This window comes from Drosophila mojavensis, unplaced genomic scaffold (assembly GCF_018153725.1).
Source record: "Drosophila mojavensis isolate 15081-1352.22 unplaced genomic scaffold, ASM1815372v1 contig_74, whole genome shotgun sequence".
In the NCBI taxonomy this organism is placed as follows: Eukaryota; Metazoa; Arthropoda; class Insecta; order Diptera; family Drosophilidae; genus Drosophila; species Drosophila mojavensis.
The window spans coordinates 21,214,092-21,235,284 of record NW_025318899.1 but is presented as its reverse complement, the minus strand read 5'-3'; the positions used below and the strand labels follow the sequence as shown (position 1 = coordinate 21,235,284).

General features: G+C 41.4%; 2 protein-coding genes across 3 annotated transcripts in view; both read right to left on the bottom strand.

Moving 5' to 3' along the window:
- The window catches only part of LOC6583205 (bicaudal D-related protein homolog), a 33,900-nt gene extending 23,471 nt beyond the window's left edge, over positions 1–10,429 (bottom strand). Inside the window, exons 1-2 of one of the 2 annotated variants that reach the window (XM_015162773.3) lie at positions 10,226–10,429; positions 7,979–8,834 (exon numbers count right to left, since the gene is read on the bottom strand). In XM_015162773.3, coding sequence (XP_015018259.1) covers positions 7,979–8,389 — 411 coding nt within the window. In that variant the 5' untranslated portion in view covers positions 8,390–8,834; positions 10,226–10,429. The remainder of the gene's footprint in view (positions 1–7,978; positions 8,835–10,225) is intronic. The other variant, XM_015162774.3, reaches the window with a different exon arrangement.
- Positions 10,430–14,337: 3,908 nt separating this feature from the next.
- Positions 14,338–21,186, bottom strand: LOC6583204 (dynactin subunit 1). The gene is made up of 4 exons (XM_002008842.4): positions 21,067–21,186; positions 20,868–20,931; positions 19,358–20,715; positions 14,338–17,575 (listed from the first exon to the last, which is right to left on the bottom strand). Exons 3-4 carry the CDS (start codon positions 20,660–20,662, stop codon positions 15,149–15,151), a joined length of 3,732 nt encoding a protein of 1,243 aa, XP_002008878.1. The 5' UTR covers positions 20,663–20,715; positions 20,868–20,931; positions 21,067–21,186; the 3' UTR covers positions 14,338–15,148.
- Between the last annotated feature and the right edge of the window lie 7 nt (positions 21,187–21,193).

Below are 21,193 nucleotides of genomic sequence, written 5' to 3'. Positions count from 1 at the left end.
AATTAACCGTATACCCTGTCCAACACAACGGCATCATAATAAATTTCGCCGAAGACTACAATTTAGCTGACTGTGGAAATCATGTAATATCAATAGGAAATTGTAGTACAGCCCTCACAATAACGTTCTGCAAGAAGTCACCCTACACAACATGCGCTCAACAGCTACACTCAGGTGACACCGCACATTGTTCAACTCGGCCCAGCCACCTCGAACCTCTAACCATAGTCGACGATGGAGTAATCATCATCAACGACGGAGCAGCTACAGTCAACGAGCAGATGGTAAAAGGGACGTTCCTCCTTACCTTTGACGACAAGATAAAGGTAAACAACACCGTATACCAAAACCAAAAAAAACTACGTGAGGAAATCCCCGGGACCAGCGGTATCTGCGCTCTTAAATATAACAGACCACCAAGAGATACCAAGCCTGCCATACCTGCAGAAGATAAGCATAAAAAATCTGCGGGATATTGCTCAACTAGAGGAAGGGCTAGTAAGAAGGCCAATAGTATCTGGGCTAACCGTGGCCATCCTTTTACTCTCCTGCTACGCTTCGATGAAACTCTATCAAAGACATCAGAGGAACAAACGTCAACGTGATCTTCAAACATTAATTAACAGTTTCAAGAAAGCCGAGGACGTCATTCATCTAAGTGGGGGAGGAGTTAACACAATCGACCAGCAAAACATAAATGTTCAGATTGATCACGCGCCGTCAGCATGAATGTAGCCGTTCCCAGCGGATATTGCACAACAGCAGCAGTGGCTCCAACGCGCAACAATGTTGTTGCCCGAAGTAATGCGATGCCTCGCGTAAATATGCAATGTCAGCATAATCAGGGTTTAGGGCTAGCTTTGGATATAAGAATTTATGTCACTGTACTTTAGTTGATTTTTGATAATAAAGAACGTCGGTCGTCGCCACGGGATTATTGAAGTCTACTCATTTTGTGCAACACCGCACACTAACATCTAACAACTACAGCAAAAAAGCTTAATTTATATAAATAACTATCTCAGCTGCACACATATCATATTATAATTTTATATTTATAGATACATATGTATAGTTAAGATATGAGAGTCTCATTTAGACCTATATTAGCAATGCTGTGGCTATTGTTCCCAAGTTTCGCTTTGACACCAAATTGTTTTGGAAAGTGAAAATGCTTTCACCTTCAACAATTCGTTATAAAATTAAACAGAAAAAAAGATAGCAAAATTTGTGTTAGAGTAAGAGAGAACAATTAAATAAAATACAGCCACACACACAAACATACACAAACACACGCTTACATGGGAACAAAATAATTTGGAATGTAACAACAACAATCCAGCAACAACAATGAGCCGAAGGTGCTCTCATTGTTGGGATAGACTTGAGAGTTGGAGCCGCCTCTTCGCCTTCATCGTCGTCGTCGTCGTCGTCTGTGGAGTCAACTGGCTGCCAATGTCAGGCAGACATTGCATGATGGATAATTATATAGCTCACCGAGCAGTTCATACTAATTTGCACATCAATAAACTTTGACAGAGACTCGGATGATTGGCAGACGGGGCAAACGATTTGTTACCGTTTGCTCCTCGCTGAGGTTGCTCTTGGAGGCCATGCCAAGTCAGGCCAACCCCGGTCAGTCCAACATTATGCAATTTGTATCTTGCTCTGTTACTCTTTCGAAATTAAATCAATATTTAATACAATTATGATTTAATTTGTAGCGGACATGCAGCAGCAGCAACAGCAAAAGCTTTGAATACTTTTTACTTCCTGCAAGACGTCAAGCATTATTAAATTACATGGAAATATGCCCATGGTTTATACGTAATCGCAGCTACAGTTAGCTGATCATGACTTCAGCCCGAGGGTCCACTTTGCAGATCTGTAATTCGATGAGCGTGCAAATGAGTGCAGCCGCTGTGACAATTGCGGACCATCGAAGTTATTGAAGCTCTTCAGATCATAAGAAATCAACTGCAATTCGAGCTGTGTGTGATGCGATATCAAATGAGGTATCATTAACTTGAACTTGAAATGGACTTTATTTAATTGGAATTCGGAATTTCCCCTGAATATTTACTATATAAATCACAAAAATCATTTCAAGCAAAATTAAAAGTATCTTTCAATCAAAATTAAATTTATTTTTTATCTTTATATTTATAAGTTCGCAATTAAAACTAAAAAGATTCGCATACGATGGTGTTCCAGAATTTCATAGCTTGTGTACATCCATCATACAATCGTATAAATTATAAATAATTTCTGTTCTATCAGTTCCCATCAATCAAACATAATCAATCATTGGGTTTTCCTCAATTTTGAATAGAAGCAAACCGATAATCCAGGCGTTTTTAACTTTTCTGTAACCCTCAATTTTTCTTTATACTAGAAATTAATAATTTTTCTTACTAATTTGCTTAGTCGAATTTAGTCCGTCAAATTGTTTTAAGAATATCCAAGTGAGAAATTTACAAATTTGTATGCCAAGAGCCATGGATTATCGACAGTCAAGGCGATCAAAAAGCATAAACAAATATTGACAAATTTGAATGCAAATCCCTTAGAAATTCGAATCAACACAATTCAAAATCTAACAATGCAACGTCTTAACAAACGAGTCAGCTGCTTATAAACAATCATGTCTTAAAGTTGAATTTGATTTTCGGCAGGTAACAATTGGCAGATTATATTTTATTATATTATTATACTACATTGTATTATTATATAAATATATATTATAAATTATTCAAAAGATAAATGCTATTGATAACATTAGCTAAGCTCAGGCGTAAATAGAAAGCGAAATTAATATATTCAATACAAAACAGACGAGATTCTACTTGAGAAAGTAAAATAACTACGTTTTTCAACACTGGCCATGGTTATATATTATTTTTATTAAAAATCTAAAGACTTTTGAAAGAAAATTTAGATTAAGAACAAATAAGGTTCCTAAACTAAGACCTGTGTGTTGCTGCTCTATAAAAAATACGAATATGTAATTTGTTATCAAATATTATTTTCATTATCATTCTAATCAGCTTGTTGAGTTCTTCTTATATAATATCTCGACTCATGTTCCTTATGAGATCTAAAAAGAAATACATAAAAATCGAAACCGTTTTGATGCGAGCTAATTGCTGTGATGGCGAGTTCAAGACCCTCTTAAAACAGTTTTTCCAACGGCAATCAGATGCAACATATTTTCTTTTAGCAATATTTGTGTGGTTTTTGCGTCAAAGCTCATTAGTTGCGATTTGAAAAGCAAAAGGGCCCCCAGAAATAATGCGGAAAATCCGCATTAAAAACTCAAGTTTCCCCTGTGACACACAAAAAACCGAATGCCCCGCCAAACAAGGAAAGTAATTTGCCATAGGTAAAAGAAACAGAGTCACCATGACATTTGCACACCATTCGACCAGACCATAAACAAATAAAGAAATGCTATTACTGGGCAAGTGGCAACTGCTAAATGGGCTGACCATAGCTAGGCCCAGCACACACACACACACACATAAGTAGTACGTACATACAATCGTGTATGAATTTGTAGACATAATATTCATAGCAACTATGTCGAGCGACCTTAATTTGCAGCGTACTACGAACCCAAAACTATTAACCAGGTTATGCTAGGTGGAAATGTGAAGGGAGAGAGAGAGGGGGGGAGGAGTGGTCATAAAACTGCGTGCCACGCAATTTCAAAGAAGTAAAGCTGAGCTAAAATCAGAGAAATGAGAGGGAAATGAGCTTAAGCTTCGGGTATGATGAATCAGCAATCAAAGAATATACAAAAACAAAACAAAAATATATATATAATATATACATATATATAGTATATATATATATATATATTTACGAGGCTGTATAAAAAACATTTTAAAAACTGGTTTTCATCAACTGGGACGTACCAGCTCGCACACTCACATGCAAATGAGTTAATTTTGAAATTTTTGTTATTGTTTTTGTTTTTGTTTGCGAATTTGTCGATAAATTGTCGGACAACGGACGGCAAGCGACGATACATATATGTATGTTGATGACTTCACCCCAAAAAAGAAGTTTGCTCGCGTACGTGAGCCGAGCTTTTGATTTTCTGTTAAAAAATCATTGAAAATAGAATACAAATAAAAAAAAAAAAAATAAACTATAAAATGCCTGAGAAACTTGCGTTCAGAATGGGTTTCAATATTATCTAATCCAGGCCTGACAAATAAAAAGCGAATAACAGTTACATTTGGTATAGGTTGTTGTGTAGGTTGTTGCCTTTGTCCATACGCTGCTTTTGTGTTCTTAGGCGTTGAAGATCGGCGTTCTTTATATGGTCAATCAAGTGAGCTTGAAGTGCGGTGGGCGTGCGAAAGGCGGAAACACGAAATTAAAGCGCATGAATTGCCGTTTTTATGGCCATTTTGATGGGCAACACTGTTGAAGAAGTGTCAAGTGCGGCATGTTATCGATAGCTGACTGGCTAGTAAACGCTCTACTATCGATTATTCTCCATTTTTAATAATTACGTTTCCGTTCACTATTTAAATAATCGCTTATATTCATTTTTGCATGTTTCTGCATCTAAATGCATCCTGTTGCAATCAATGCTAATCAAAGCGAATTACATTATTAAGTTCTTAGCAAAGATCTCAGTCGCTGAAAATTGGCGTTTTATTCAGAAGGGGTGGGCATAAAAGCTGTTTAATAAATTAGAGAGAGAAACTGGTTGCTCCAACAAAACAAACAATAAAAGAACGTGTTAGTTCACTTAACTTATTAAATCGGTAAGGCGAAACGGACTTTCGAAAAGGCCAGGGGTAAAGACAACAAGTTCTATAATGTATGCAGTATATGGACGTATAAACATTTATACATACATATGTATCTAGATATTTTTTAGCGTACCGTACGCCCACTCAAAAGTTGTTCCAAAAAATGACAAAGCAATAGCATTAGAGAGGTACGGTTAAGTGTTGGAGATATTTCAGAGATTCGATCTCAATTCATTGCCTAACAAATAATAACAACAATTGGCAGTAAATCGTGATAAACGACAGACCCGAACTAAGCTACAACTTCAATTGATAGCCCAATCGCCAATTGTTCTCCAGAGCGAGTTTTAGTTCAAAATACACAATAAGAAAAAATGAAAAAAAATAAATAAAAATAAAAGCATGGTCAGCCAGTTGGGCGTAAGCGAAGAAAAATAAAACCCGTTTCTCAGACAATGGCAAAAAGCAACGTTTTTTTCGGACTGTGAACTAGATATTTTAGAGCAGGCATCTAATACTACAAGAAACTGTGATATTTTACACATAAATAGCCAACAATATTGATAGCCAAGAGTTTGTTAAAGAAAAGAGCTTCAATAATTTGAAAAATGCGTGAGAACCTTAGAAAGTTTTAAAGAACCATCAAATTATTCTTCTATGTGCACAAAGGAAAAGTCTGGAAAGCGCTGTAAATATTTAGATTTTCAGTGAATGCGCAGCAGCTGCGCCCATACATATGTACGTTGCTCATTTACATGGTGGGCTTAGTATATTACAAAAGCTGGTCAGAAAATAAAGCAAATCAAAATAAATAATAAAATCAGCTAAAAATAAAAGCCCATGCTCATAAATTGGCACACACGCTTCAACAGACCGCAAAAAAAGGCGCGCTTGATGACTCGAACCACGAACTAAGCCAACACCTACACACCTACACAATAGACCCGCCAGTCCCAACTCTAATTACGTCAGTCAGCCATAGCTATACCAACTATTATATACTATTGTATATACGCACACTACATTATGCCTGGACATCAACTAAAATGGCCCACAACTGCTAACAACGAATGGCAAATGGCAAATGTGGCATTGTTCTTATGACGCATCAGCGGCCATCAGAGCCTCCAAAAATTAATTAGACACCCATTTTAATAGCTATGCTCTTCGCTTTGCATATGCGAAAAAACTTTGCGAATTCGCAGAGAACTAAGCTCGCATTTCTTTATCTGATTTATGCGGCATCCACATGCCACATGCCACGAGCCACACGCCACGAGTCCTGCTCCCTTGAGCTTGCAAATGAATTGAAATATTCCGAATGACAAATTGAATCACTCACGGCTCATTTGACCTTTGCGTCTTGACCAATTTCGAGCTAAAAGCTTGAAGCGAATTGTTATTGTCTTTATACTTCTCTCTTTGTTTTTTTGGTTAATGAAAAGTGGAACATGGGAAAATGTTTTTGTTTCGCTGGATGAGCGCAATAATTTTAATGAATAATGCTACACAGCAGTAGATGTTAAGTGGTTCACTTGGCTGCGTTTTCTTATGGCTTTTTAATAGGCGTTCCATCAGACAATCGATTATCGATAGGTCATCGAAAGACATGGGAACCAAATTTTGAAAATTATTAATTTTTAGAAGGAAAACAACTCAAAGTCGAAGTGTGCTCTCTAACAATATTACAAAATAGTCTCCTTGAAAAAGTATTTCGTGTTGGACAGTCGGTCAGCTCCCTAGAGTGGCCTTCCTACTAAATACATAGTTTCGAAATGAAGATGAAGTCATGCGACAATTTTAAAAAGCCCGAACGGAAACAAAAATTACAACTCTTTGCATGACTAAACCAACTCACTCGTACAACCTGCATACGCATCGAATTTAATTCAAGTTCAACGCCTCGATCCGTCCTCTGTCTGGGTTACTGACACCAAAGGGCACTACACTTCCTAGAATACCCAAATAGCTACATACCCACATTTCCTAGTAGCTCCCATGGAACGGGGGTTCCATTGACATTAACGGTGCGTTTACATGACGAATGCCCAAAAGTCAATATAATTGATAAGAAAACAGAATTTGTGAGCGACAAAAAGAACAATTCCATTAGCCTAACTATTTACTGGATGGTGGAATGGGCGTGGGCGGGCGGTGACTCCATAAAGTTTTGGTTAAATACGCAGCAAGTAATATGCTAATGAACGACCACGAACTTGAGCCGGGCGCGTGTTATGCCTTGAACCAGAGCGTTAGAGCTTTATCTGGGCATTAGCTCTGGATATTAGCTATAGAGCATTGTCTATTGCTCGTATGTAAACAGGTGTGTGAGCGCACACAACACCCACTGTGGTTCAAGGTCGTCGTCGTCGTCGTGCACAGGCATTGATAAAGATAAACAAATTGGCGTCTGTTTCCTTGTATCGTCTTTGGCTTCTGACGCTATCAGAGTACAGCTAGCTGATAGAAGAATAAAAGAGCTAAGGCTGCAACGGGTTTTATATATACTCTAGAATGCAACTAATGCAAAGTAAGAGCATGAAAAATCGATAGCATTACGTAGATAACTACTATGCATATATGTATGTATGTATGAAGGAGTGCACACACACATAAATATATGCATTGCATGTGTGTTTGTAGTTCAGTAGTTTACTGCGCACTTTTATCGTGAATTCTATGGGGCATGTCAGGCAAACATTTCGTTGACCACTCACTTGGGATATACACAAACATACATACATTTATATGTACATAGGTATATATGTCCATACTCTATGGCTGTCATGTACTTCTGTAAATAAATATTTAATACATTGTCGTACGACATTGCAGTTGACAAAATGTGTCCTGTTGCAATTGGCCGTTGAACAGGTGGAGTGAAGAAGAAGAGAATTAATCAATATGCATTAAATTATGCATATACTATAGAAGACTGTATTAATGACTGGGAATTAAGTCAGCTTGTGTTAAGTGAGGCCACAAAATCAATACAAATCAAAAGATGAGTCAGCGCACATGCGATCAGCGCTGACAGCAAGCGGAACAATCAAATTTAACTTTTAAAGCTCACACTATCGATAAAAGCCATGAAAGGTAATCGAAGGACAACAGTCGATCAGCGTTGCCAGTTGACTTGAATATCGGCAAACTGTTGATTAATTGCATTCCTTGTTAATACAATATTTTTAATTCTTGTGTCAACTTACCTCTATTTTGCTGGAATATTCCTCAATTAATTTCTCCTGTTGTTTGACCAGCTCCTCGTTCTTTTCTAGCAAAGCTTTGCCCAGCTCTGCTGCCAATAGTATATCCGATTCCTTTTGCTGCAACTGAGCCCACACATCCGGCTCGCTCTCGTTGCGTCGTGCCTCCATGGCGCTGATGTAATGTTCTAAATCAATTGAAGCGTCAATTAGTGAGGAGTGCGAATGGTTATCGTAGAGTGGCGATGACAAATCGACTGCAGACTCTTTAGCTGTCGCCCCTGCTGCTGTGCCGGCCGTTGTGGGCTTGCTGAATTGACGTGCGCGTTTTGATTTGTTGTTGTAGTTGTTGTTTGATATGGATGAAGCAATACCGGCAGCAGTTATAGGATTTGCTAGCTTTGGTCTATGCATGATCGTTAACGGCAGGCGGTAAGTGGTGGTGGTCGGGTGGTATTACGAACAACAAACAAAACACACACAAACATAACACAAAAATGCGATATATAATAATTTATATGTATATTATTGCTTGTTAGATTTGATGAAGGCGATCGACCGGGCAATCGAGCGAGCGAGCGAGCGATTAGCGATTTATTTTGTTAGCGGCGATTATAATTTGTTTTTTGTTTTCTCTCTCTCTTTTTTATATTATTAGGTTAGGTTTTCAAATACAAGACAACACGCTGTAGTCGCTCTTGTTGTTGCTGCTGCTGTTTTTGTTCTTGTTGTTGATGATGCTGAAGTCCCTGGTGATGCTGTAGATGTGCCTCGGGAATGACAGGCCCAAGCCACATGATGTTTCCATAGATGTCCGCTGCCCAAGAGCAGCCCAGCATGCGTTTATATGACGATTCAACTATTATTGTTGGTAAATAGCAGGCAAGTTTAGTAAGTAAGTAGCTTTACTGTGAATTACAGCCAAATTGGCAGCAAGGCATATGGAAATATAATACAAGACCTGCTCACCGCCCCAAAAGCGAGCACGTAAACTGAGCTAAGCTAACCAAAAAGGAGCGCCGATCACGTTGTACATTTACAAGCACGTTTTCGATTACAGACTAAGGGCTGTGGATGTAGAGGGGCGACCAGGTCAATATATATACATATGTTTGTGTGTATGTGTGTACACACACATGATGACATACAAATACGGAATATAATGAACGTTTAGTCAAGCTGCATGCAAGAGGGTTAATGCTCGGGGCCGTTTAAGGGTTAAGAATTACTTTTCGAAAAGTTCAGGGAAGAAGTTAAAAGAATTTTGAAAATCAATTATATTTTGTATTAATATATGCACATCCGTTTAGAGACCTTTTACTATATACATATGTATGTATATCTGGAATTTTTTGAAGCTTTATAAAGTATACCTTAAAAATTATTTCTACTGATTTACGTGACAAAATGTGTTAAATGTTTTTATATTATATACATTCGTATATATACACAGATATGTATGGGTAGGTTTAGGTTTGTGAATTTTCAGCTAGGCAAAATTTAGTATAGTTTATAAGTTGGGCTCTCAGCACAATTTAATGTACGCTAATATCGCATTTCTGGGTTAAATATATAGGTATTTCTAATGTCCATAACATCTGACGTCAATGGATCGAACAAAGCTTTTAACGCCTGAAAATCGAGTTTCGTCGCGCCAATTTTGGATAGGGCATTATTAGTATTAGCTGTAGCTTTAAATGCGAATTTCTAATGCTTCATTTCGTATGTAGTATTTATTTGTATATAGAAAATTCATTTGGCAAGCACTTCACGCTTTGCTGCATTTGGTGGCAGTTGCTTTTGTTATTGTTGTTGTTGTTGTTGTTAGAGCCAATATAAAATGCGCTTAATGCGTTCGTTTTTTGGCCAACATTTAATTTGTTTTATTATTGGTTGGCAACACACACACTCACACTCACACACACATACACGTAGTAAGTTATTGTTGTTGTGTTCGAGTCAAGCACTTCCGTTATATGTGCCACAGTCACATAGTTAAGTATATCACTAAATATATGTATATATATTTATATATGTATATTCTGTCTGGTTCTCAGCTTTTATTGACAAAACAACAACAAGAGCAGAAAAAAATTGAACGCGCGCTTAGCATGCTTTTAGCTCTTGACTTGAGCTTTATCTATAGCAAACAAAAAGATACTACTTTCCACTTTCGCAACGCGCCAACCAGCTAACTAACTAGCTATGAATGTATTTTAGGTAGATGGATATATCATAACAAACAGAAACCTCTCGGTCACGACGGCGACTGCGGCGACAACAACAGCAAGCCAAAAAGAACTTCCGATTCCGATGCCGATGCCGAGAAACGCGACTTTTTTGGTAGTTCGCTTTTGGGTTTTTCTTTTGTTTTGGTCTGTGGTTCGTTCGGGTTTCCGCTATGGAATGCACGACGTCAGTCTGGCGCGAGGGTTCGGTATTAACTGAAACTGCCTGCAATGCTACAGAAATTGGCAAAACAAATGAGTAACCAAGCCAACTTGGTAACTTGGCAACAACAACCACTCAACAAATGGCCAAAGCCACACAGCACAGAGAGAGCGAGAGAGAGAAAGAGAGAGCATGTACGGCTGTGCTTAAGAGAAACTCTTTAGGGTTGCCAACCGAAATTGAAGTAAGTCAATAAGATAGTATGACAAGGCTGCTAATATATGCGGGCTATATCGAATAGATAAGATAATAGCTGAAGTTAATACAGATAAGGAATTATTAATGAGCTAATACTTGGGTAATATTTTTTGGCTGTTGAAATTAGATAGCAGCAGTAGAACTTGATTATTAATTCATAAAATTAAGCAATGTTTTATCTAATATTAGTCGGAAAAAGAAAAATTATATTGATCAATATATATGTACATTGCAATATTACTAATGCTGGATGTACACAAAAAAAAATGATCAACTAAACATTACATTACATTAAACATACATATATTTAATCTATTAAAAAAATAAAATATTTAAATATATAAAAATGGTAATTTTTTTTTTTTTTTTATTTAGTTATAAATATTTGAAATAAGCTTTAGCTCAACAAATTTGTATAGAAAAATATTTATTTTAATTCAATGTTTCAGCTAATTTCCAATCTATTTTGTACAGTTTATTATATATTTTATATACTTTTTCATATGACTTATAAGCTCTTGCTTATCTTTCGAGCAGCTCGACAGCTCTATTAAGCAGCATTTCAATGCAAAGTCAACCTGTTTACAAACAACAACTAAACGCGCTCTCTTAAATGCCAGCTGTTACGCTGCGCTCTCTCTCTCTCTCCCTCTCTCTCTCTCTCTCTCTCTCTATGCCGCTGTTGTTGTCGTTCTATCTCTCTCTTTCCGTATCGCTCTCTGTTAACCCTTTTGCGGGTCTGGCTTACGAAAGCGTTCAAGTGAACTACATTGAAACTGTGTGTTGTGCATGCTACGATAAGAGGAAGGGGAGAGGGAGAGAGAATGAGAGAGTGGGGGCTGCAATGCACAGCGAATATTTCAATGAAAATCAAATTTACATACGACGCCAAGTCACAGCAAAAACAAAAACAACAACAATAAGAACAACAACAATAGCGCACACAAGAGCGGCAATAACAATGGAGCACAGACATAGACATTGGGTCTAGTGCGTGGTACCACAACCAACAAATCCCAAGACCCAAACAACATGCACAATGAGCGCTTCAAGTGGCAAAAGAAAAAAACAACTGAAGATGCCTCAAGCCTAACTCTTGCGCCTGGCCCCATTGTTCTAACCGAGACCCGGAGACCGGCGGCCGGAGACCGGAGACCGAAGACCCAGACCCCTTGCTAACCCTTCAACGGGCAGACAAGACAAGACTCAGGCCATTAGGCGGAACTACTATGTGGCCATCCATTGCGTGGCCTCTTGTTTATGTTTGGGGCGTCTGTTGATGGTTGATTGTTGATGTTGATGTTGATGTTGATAGTGATGGCTACTGTTTGGTCATTTACCAAATTGAGCATTTGACTGCTTAGCTGGCTGCTTTGTAATTAACCAGGCGTAACCAAGAACTCGCTTGAAGAGTGAAACTTCGCTCGCGCTTCCGTTGTCGATCTTGGGTTTTCTTTTTCTTGCAGCTCCTCAAACTCGAACCTCGGGCGGTCGGTTGGGTCAGTCGCCTCCTTTGGAGCCGGTTAGCCAACATTTGTAGGGCATCGGCGAGGCAGTTCGATCGATCTGTAGTCACTGTAACGATGCGTAACGAGGCGTGTTCTTGAGCTCTTTTCAAATCTCTTGCACACTCTCGATCTTGTTGCGGTCATTTAGAAGACCAATGCAATTCCTATCTCCCTCCCTCTCAATGCGTCTCTCTCTCTCTCACTCCTGACTTCGGGTGGCACCCAAACTGGTTTCAGTTTTGATTTTTTAGTCTGCAGCTTATGGTACATTTGAGTTCAATTATTTCTTATGATACTCTGTAAATGGAGGATTGCTTAGGGGTAAGCTCTGAGATATTATACGTCGTTTCAGAGAAATACGTATACATATTATACATACATAAACCTTTATAGAAGTGCGAATGTTCATATTACTTACATAGCCGGAACCTTTTTCTTAATATGAGAGCATTGATTCAAATCGAGTGTTATATTTGCATAGAACTTAATCCACTGATATGATTACTAAAGGAAATATAATATTGTTACAATTTGTGTAATAAATTAATGCAGAAGAAGATAAGAAGAATGAATTTGAATTAGGGGAATGAATTAGGATTAATTTTTCAAGATAAAGTATTATATCAAAGTAATATTCCTCGGGTATATGCCATATAAAATATATTAATTTTCCAAGTCTCACATTATTCATTGTCATAAATGATAAAATATCCATTTTCATCTCATTTTAATTTTCTAGAGTATATTCCAAGTCTTGCTGCATCTCTTCGGACCTGGCTAATAATACCATAATTATGATGTGTTTTTTTCGCACTTGCCATGGGCATGAGTCAACAGCTCTGGGGCATTACAAGCTCTGCGTTGCTTTGCTTTATGCGCGAAGTTTTTGTTATGTATCGCGTATTGTTTGTGTTTTTATATATTTTCGTAATGCATTGCGAATCGCAGTGAGCCAATGACAAGAGAACTTGGCTCGGTCAGTGTGTTGGCTACTGGATATGTGTGTCAAAGACAGTTAAGGATCTCCACCCAGCAGAGCGCATCGTGTGTGCGGCAACCAGATACAGATACAGATACTAATAGAGATACATTTCAATTACAACATTTGGCGCATTCTAAGAACCTTGAAGTCCAATTCTTAGCCCAGAACCAGCCAGCATATTTCGAAATTGCTTAAAGCTAAGCCAAAATACCGCTAAAAAGGTCAGACCTGGGCGTGAGAATTGAGAGCTCAGTCCAGTTGGCCAGCTCCAGCCCCAGCCACAGCCCCAGACCCAAAAGAGTCGCTCTATAAAAGTTCACCAAAGCGCAGACCCGCAACATATTCCAAATGCTACGCTGCCTGAACTGGATCACATCGGAACGGAACGAGACGAGCCGGAGTTGGGCCAACGACTTCCGCAAGCGGCTTAATTGACGAAGAAGAAGAAACAGAAGAATTACAACAAATGCAATTGCAATTGAGGTCAGCAATAAGGTCAGCTGGAAGAGACACGGTATTAGGCCAGGCTCAGGGCAACCAAAAAGGGCAATAGGCAGAGGAAGAAGAAGCAGCAGCAGAGACAACGCCAGCTGTTTGTACTTCACATAGCTTGCGCTTCACTTCAGGCAAGGGCAGCGCGAGGGGCGGACTCTTCTACTTTTGTGACCATCATGGTTTATGGTCGGCTAGTGTAATAGTTTCTATGACTATTGCAGCTGTTGTAGTTGTTGTTGTTGTCGTCGTCATTATTATGCTTGTAGTTGTTGTTGTTGGCTTTGTAGCTGTTTGCTGTAACCAAGCGGCATTGAGTTGCTGCTGTTATTGTTTTAATGATGCCAGAAAGAGACAGCTGCACAGAGAGCGCGGCTGGCAAAGAGAAAAAACTGTGCACTCGCCCGACCTGTTGTTGATGGATCTTAAGAGCGTCAATTGAATCATGTGGATGGTAAGTGCTTACGTTCCACAGCTGGCAGCTCTGTGTTGTGGATTTGCCACAATAATGAAAAAAATGTAAACTTTGAAATTTTAGCAGAAATAGAAATTTAAAATTTATTAATTTAGAACGACGAAAATTGTAATAAATATTGCTATTAAATTTATAATATGCTGCCTGATAAAGAAATTTAAGCAACATGTTTATTACAAGTGGAGAATTAAAAATAAAAATTGTTTATTTTATTCAACGCCTTGATTATAAAAAAAAAAAAAAAAAAAAGTTGGAATTCGTTAAGCAACATGTGGAAAATATACTCGTTTATTTGAATATAATATGTTTGTGTATATATAAATATATAGATATTTATATAAATTGTCATATGCAAACTATGTTTGATTTCATATCCATTATATTTTTCTTTTAGTTACAAAGTGAGTGTTAGTTATGTTGTAGGTGTCTTTTATTCACATAGTTCTCGCTTCATAGATAATACATGTTTGTAAAAATGTTCGCATGAGTTGATTTCATTAGAGGCCTCGTTAGAGATACACAGAGTTACATAGTTAACATACATTATGATACAAACATAAATTAAATACCAATAAAATATATATGTATATGGGCACGCATCTGATGCATGCAAGCAGGATTGCCTCAGCGCCAGCGATGGGGCCAACGCAGGTTCCACACAAATCGAACGTCGCTGGGAAAGCGCAGCCAAAGTGCAAATACAACAATCAGCAATAATGCAGCGGCCACCACGTAAGGCAGATTCTGGGAAAGGATATACGGAATATTAGTGGGTGTTATTAGCTGGAGCGGGACTCGAGCTGGAGTTGCAGCTGTGGTTGGAGGAAAGGTGGATACGAACTGCTTCGGCGTAAGCGTGTGTATTATTACCAAAAACAAATTACAAGCAATGTGGAGTGCTAAACGCGCCAATGCTACGTGAACGTTGAGCAAGAGGCGAGCTCTTGCCCAGAGCTCATGTTGCATGATGCGTTGCCACATCACATTCCTAGGCAATTTGCAATCTCTAAAATGTTTGCGCACTTATAAACCTAGCCTAGCTATTGCCCCGCCCCCCGCTGAAGCACTTAAATCTGCAGCACTCGCTTCACGTCGACAGTGGGGAAGACGGCGAATTCTCCTGCTGACGCACGATGTGGCTTCCGCTGTAGATACTCTGTCAGTATGTCCGAGGCGAGGCGGGAGGCGCGCGTGCGGATCTCCGCCTTCGGGGGCAGCGGCTGATTGCGGCGCTGCAGCGCGATGGTGTTGATATTGGCTGCCGACATGCCGCCGCTGCCCTTGGCCTGCACCTGCAGCAGGGACAGCACCCAGGCGTGCTTCATTTTGGTCAGCTGAGACTCGAGCGCATTGATGCGCTGATCCTGCGGCTGGGGCACATAGATTGGCTCCAGCTGCTTTAGCTTGGCGCGCATATCCTGCGCCTGCAGCCGCATGCGCTCGTTGCGCTCATTGTTGAAGGCGCACTTGAGCAACTGCAGCTCCTCGGCCACCAGGGGAGCGGTGCCAGCGGGCGCCGTGTAGCTGACATTGGCGCTGCTCGTGCCCGTGGCGGACAGATTGTGGAGCGAGGAGTGCGAATCGGAGGTCAGACTCTTGCCGGCGCTGGTGTTCAACTTCAGCTTGTCGCGCAGGTCGCTCTTCTCGCTCTCCAGCGCATCTATGTCACTCTGCAGATGATCCATGGTCTCCTCGAATTCCTTCTCCTTCTGCAGCAGCTTCTTGTGCGTCTCCTCGTACTGCAGCTTCCATTTGTTCACCGCATGCTCGTACTCGTCTTGCAGCACGCTCAGCTTCTTCTCAGCGAGATCCTTGCGAATTTGCATTTCGCTCAGCTCGTTCAACTTCATCTTGGCCGCCAGCTTGAGCTGCTTGATGTCCGCTTCGCGATTCTCGAGCGTTGCAGCCAGCACATTCTTCTGCTCCAGCTGTTTCTTGATCAGCTGCGAGCGCTGACTGAGAGGCGTACTGAGCGTTTGGGGACGAGGAGCTGCGCCCGCGGCTGACATAATCTCGTACTCCTTGTCCAGCAGGTGCTGGGCAATGTGCTGCAGATCTGCGTTGGCCTGACCCAGCAGCGCCTTAAAGTTCTGCGTTGGCCCGCGATCGTCCTGCTCGTAGATGCGCTCACAGGCCGCCGACAACAGGGACCAGTACTTGTCCTGTGGGAGCGTGTGTTCCGCCGCATTGTCGCTCTCAATGTTGGCCACGATGGCAGCCAGCGCCTGCTTGGTGGCCAAATGCATGGCGGACATGATGCGACTGATATTCTGGGCCAGCGCCCGCATGGCATCCATCTTGTGCGGCGATAGACCGCACTTGATCACATGCTGATCGTTGGGCAGGCGTCGCTTGATCAGCTTCACCTGCTGCTTGATGCTCTCCATGTGCTCGTTGAGGAACTGTATGAGCAGCATCGAGTCACTGGCGGCGCCCGCCTCCTGGATGATCACCTTGGCAATGGCCGTGTCGTTCAGTATGGACTCACAGGCAGCGCTCAGCGAGGCCACACAGTCGCGTATCATTTGGGTCTCGTTCAGGAGCTGTTCGCCTGCCAGCAGCACCGAGTTCATGGCATTGAAGAACGCCACGCACTTCTCGATGTTGTCCGTGGTGCTGTTCTCGTCCAGTTGATTTGATTTCAACAGCTCAATGATGCCGTCGACAATCTTCTCCTGGGCCACCATCTCCGGCAGCGAGCTGCCAGCGCGCAGCAGCGTATCGGGCTGACAGCTGTTCAGGCCGTAGAGGATCTGGTGTAGCGCACACTGCAGATTGTGGATGTAGTGCATCAGGCGGCACTTGAAGGCATATTGCTGCACAGCATGGCCCTGGGTGACGGCCTCGCGTGTCACCGCCTCCACGGCCGGGAAACGTTCGCGCGTCTGCGAGACGATAATGCCGCATTTGAAAACAATGCGCGAGATTAGCAGTATGACTAATATGGAGTCATGGTCGCCGCCGCGATTCATAAACGATTCGGGCATGAAGGCGGTCAGCATCTGGACATGCTCGTTGGCCTGGCTCAGCTCAATCTGGCGCAGCTGGACGTCGATGGCGCGCGTGTAGGCCTTCGACTCGGCGAACATCTGCTTGTAGTCGATGGTCTCGGTGGCCAGCTTGAGGCTGGGATCCTGCAGTGACTTTTGATCATTGTTAGAGCTGCGTTCGCGCAGTTCGATCAGCTGTTCGTTCAGCTTCTGGACGAGCTCACGGAACTTGGTGATGGTCTGGTCGCGATCGTAGATGGTCTCAATGGCGGCATCGCGTTCCCGCAGCACCTCCTTTTTGGCGGCATTGGCCAGGTCCAGTTCCTCGCGCAAGTCCAGCTCCAGCTCGTGGTTGCTCTCCACCAGCTGCTCGTGCACCTCCTCCAGTGCCTCAAGCTGGGCGATTTCCTCCTCCAGCAGCTTCACTTTGTCCTCCAGCTCCATTTTCTTCTCGGCCAGCTGCTCCACCATCTCTTCGGCGCCCAGTGCAGCATCAACTTGTTCCTTGAGAAGTGCAATAATATTTGTTTCTTGTGTGAAATTAAGTCTTTGAATTGGCAATGCAAGAAATGCTTAGCGTAAATATGAAAACTGTTGGAAACTCTTGGGGAAATGAATGAAACGAATGAAATGAAACTTGACATAAACTTGAACAATTGGAAATTACCTCCTGCAACCGTTTCATATTTATTTTATTTAATGTATGCCGGCAAAGAAATTAAATGAAAAATTTCACATTTTATTTAGAGTTTGCAGCGAAAGACAGCAGATTCTTAGACATTTTAGTGTTGCAAAAAGAAATGTTCGTGAAGAGCTCAGCTACAGCAAAGCCAAGCAAAACAAAGCCAAGAAAAATTGTGCGAGTGTGTCATAAAAAGAGAGCGGCAGAGCTGAGTAAAGCAAGCGATAGCAAAAAAGCTTAAAACATAATTAAACTCAAGACTTTGTGATGAGCGTGTTTGAAATAGAGTAAAGACACATACATACATCTATTCAGGCCTGTTCCCATTTTATGAAGATAGGATATTAACAAGTAAGAAAGCTCTAGTCGAGACTGCTCGACTACGAGATCCCCTGAACCCTTGGAGCAATAGATATTTCAATACTTTTTCGCGACTTTCAGCTTACACAAGAAACACGCACACACACACACACACACACACGCACGTACGCACACACAGGTATACATACACACACACACGCATACAGACACACATACACACACACACGCATACAGACACAAACGCATACACACACACACATACACACACACACATACACATACAAGCAACCACGCATAAACACGCATGGGCTGCAGTGTGCGCTTACTATGAGAACTTAATTGTTTAATAACTTTTTTTATGGACGTACGATCTTCATGAAACTTTTAGATAATGATTATAACATGAATATGCATGTACTTGCCAAAGCACAAGTCTCTAGTATTTGAAATACGCTTTTTACAAAAGTGATGGTGAGGGGGGTGAATTTAGAGGTGGGGGGTAAATTTTAACAAAAACCGAAATTGTATAAATTGCATATAAGCATACATTAAAAATTTGGAGACTCTAGCAATAAAGGTGTAGAAGATATAATTTTATAACTGGGTTTCGATAAGGTTTTTTATCGATAAAAAAGATCGGGATGAGTTATCGATTTTTAATGATAAACTTGATATGCGCGCTGTAATTACGGACATTTTAAAAAAAATTTGAAGTCTCTAGCTCTTATATCTTCTGAAATCGACGCGTTCATACATACGGACAGACGGACAGACGGACAGACGGACAGACAGACGGACAGGGCCAAATCAACTCAGCTCGTCACCCTGATCAAGAATATATATACTTTGTGGGGTCTGCCACGCCTCCTTCTCCCTGTTACATACATTTCAACAAAACCATTATACCCTGATTTCCCATTGAAAATGGGTTCAGGGTATAAAAAGGAAACATTAAATTTAATGTGGTAAACAAAAAATAAAAACAGAATCACATATTATCAATTTCAATAGAAAAATAAAAATTAAATTTCTAAAAATGAATATTTCGTTATTAGTCTCAGCTTCATAATCTTCACATAATCTCTATATTTATCTACCATATATGGCATATGTAACTGCAGCAGCGCCGCTGTTAAAAATATATGACGAAATTGTTATTAAAAGAAAATTTAAATAGGACTAGAAACAAATTTAAATAAAATAGGAATTCAATTAGTTGGGAATCAAATTTCAAGAACAGGCCTGATTGTTTCTATAACTAGGAGTAAAAGTATTCAACTCACCTGCAAGTCGGCGACTGTGGCCTCCAGCTCATCGATCTTCGAGCTGAGCTTTTCCTTTGTGCGCTCCAGTTCGGCGACCTCGGATCGCTTCATTTCCAGCTCCTTGGTCAGCTTTTGAATGTCGTGCTTGTCATGTGCCGTTAGATCTCGCAGCCGCACCAGTGTGTCCTTGAGGCGTATGTTTTGCTGTTCGAGCTGCTTAAATTCGTAGGTGGACATGCCACCCTCGGCGGCCGTTATATTTGTCTCAGCCTTGTTTTGCATTTCGGAACGCAGCAGCTCCAGGTCCACCTGTAGCTCTTCAATGCGCTCCTTGCTTGACTCCAACTCCAGCTGCAGCGTGTCGGCCTTTTCCTCGGCCATTTCTTTATCGAGTGTGATCATTTCGACGTTGTCGGAGAGCTCGGCCATTTCCTGGGCATGTCGCTCCTTGGCTTCGATGGCATCCTTCGCTTCCTGCTTGGCGCGTTGCAGCTCCTTTTGCAGCGAGGCCTGGGCTGACATGATTTTGGTGCGAAACTCCTGCAGTTGCTCGAATTGGATTTTCATCTTATCGAATTCACGTAGACGTTCTTTGTCCTCGTTGCGACGCTGCTTGAGCGTCTCCAATTTTTCTGTGACATCGGCTAGTTGTGTCTGCAGCTCTGCGGCTATCTTTTGTGCCTCCAGCAAGGCCACTTTGTCCTCTGTTGCATTCGGAGGCGTCGTAAATGAAGGCGAACGCATTGGCTGCGATGGCGTAAACTGTGGCTTCAGTATCTCTAGAAAGCCTGTCTCTACAAACGACGCGCGCTTGGATGCCGTTGCTGATGCTGTTGCACCGGCTTCTTGTCCCGTGCTGGTGGCATCCTTATCTTTGCTGCTCTGGGGCGCCAGCGACTTTCGTGTTGCCAGGCTGCTATTAGAGCTCGTTCGCTCGCTTAACGACGTGGTTAGTTGTGTGCGTGAACCAAGCAATGATTGGCGACTGGATGAGAGTGAGGTGCGTGATCCGCTAAGCCGTGCCTTTGTGGGTTGCGGTGTTGGCGTGGCACTGCCTGAACTACCGCTGCCGGGCGCATTCTCTGGCGCTGGTGTTACAACTCGCAGCTGCGTTGGTCTCACGAACATGCCACAATTTTCGTCGCACTGGAAATATTGCTGTCCCTTAATGGAACCGCTATTCTTGCCTTTCGGTTCGTCCAGCACCACGCCCACCCACTTGCCAACGGCAAAGCTGGTCATGCCAACGTAGGCGATCGTGCCGAACAGCTCTTTGCCGGTCAGTTCGACCCGGGCGCCCACTTTTATGTTCTTCTCCGACATCTCGATGCACTGCCTTCACCTGGGCCAGTTTTGTGCGTGTGTGCGTTATATGACTGGTGTTAGATGACGTTATGTGTATATGTTTAAAAACGTGTACGTGAGCGATTGTATGTGATCGTGCGTGTATGTTCGTAGAAAAAAATTATACGCATTAGAATTAAATTTCAATATATTTGCATATTGCAAATCAAATTGCAAAGCTTACCTCAGTTTTTTTCTACACCTGCTGCAGTCACGTCCAGCTTTTAAATATGGCTAACGCCAGGTAGCTGATTGGAAAGAGAAACCGAAAAATGTTGACATCATTAGTCACCAAAAGAGCAGTACTCACTGATGCCCAGCAATAATTGCCACCTGCATTCGATGCAATGCGTATGCATAACACACACACATGAAATACTTACATTTATAATAAAACAAAAGCAAATGTGTTCACTATTTGCAAAGTAATTCTTCCGAAAAATTCTAAATTCGCAAATTTATAGAGCTGAACAGCTGTGAGGTAGAGATGTGGGTTGTTAATGCTCAGCG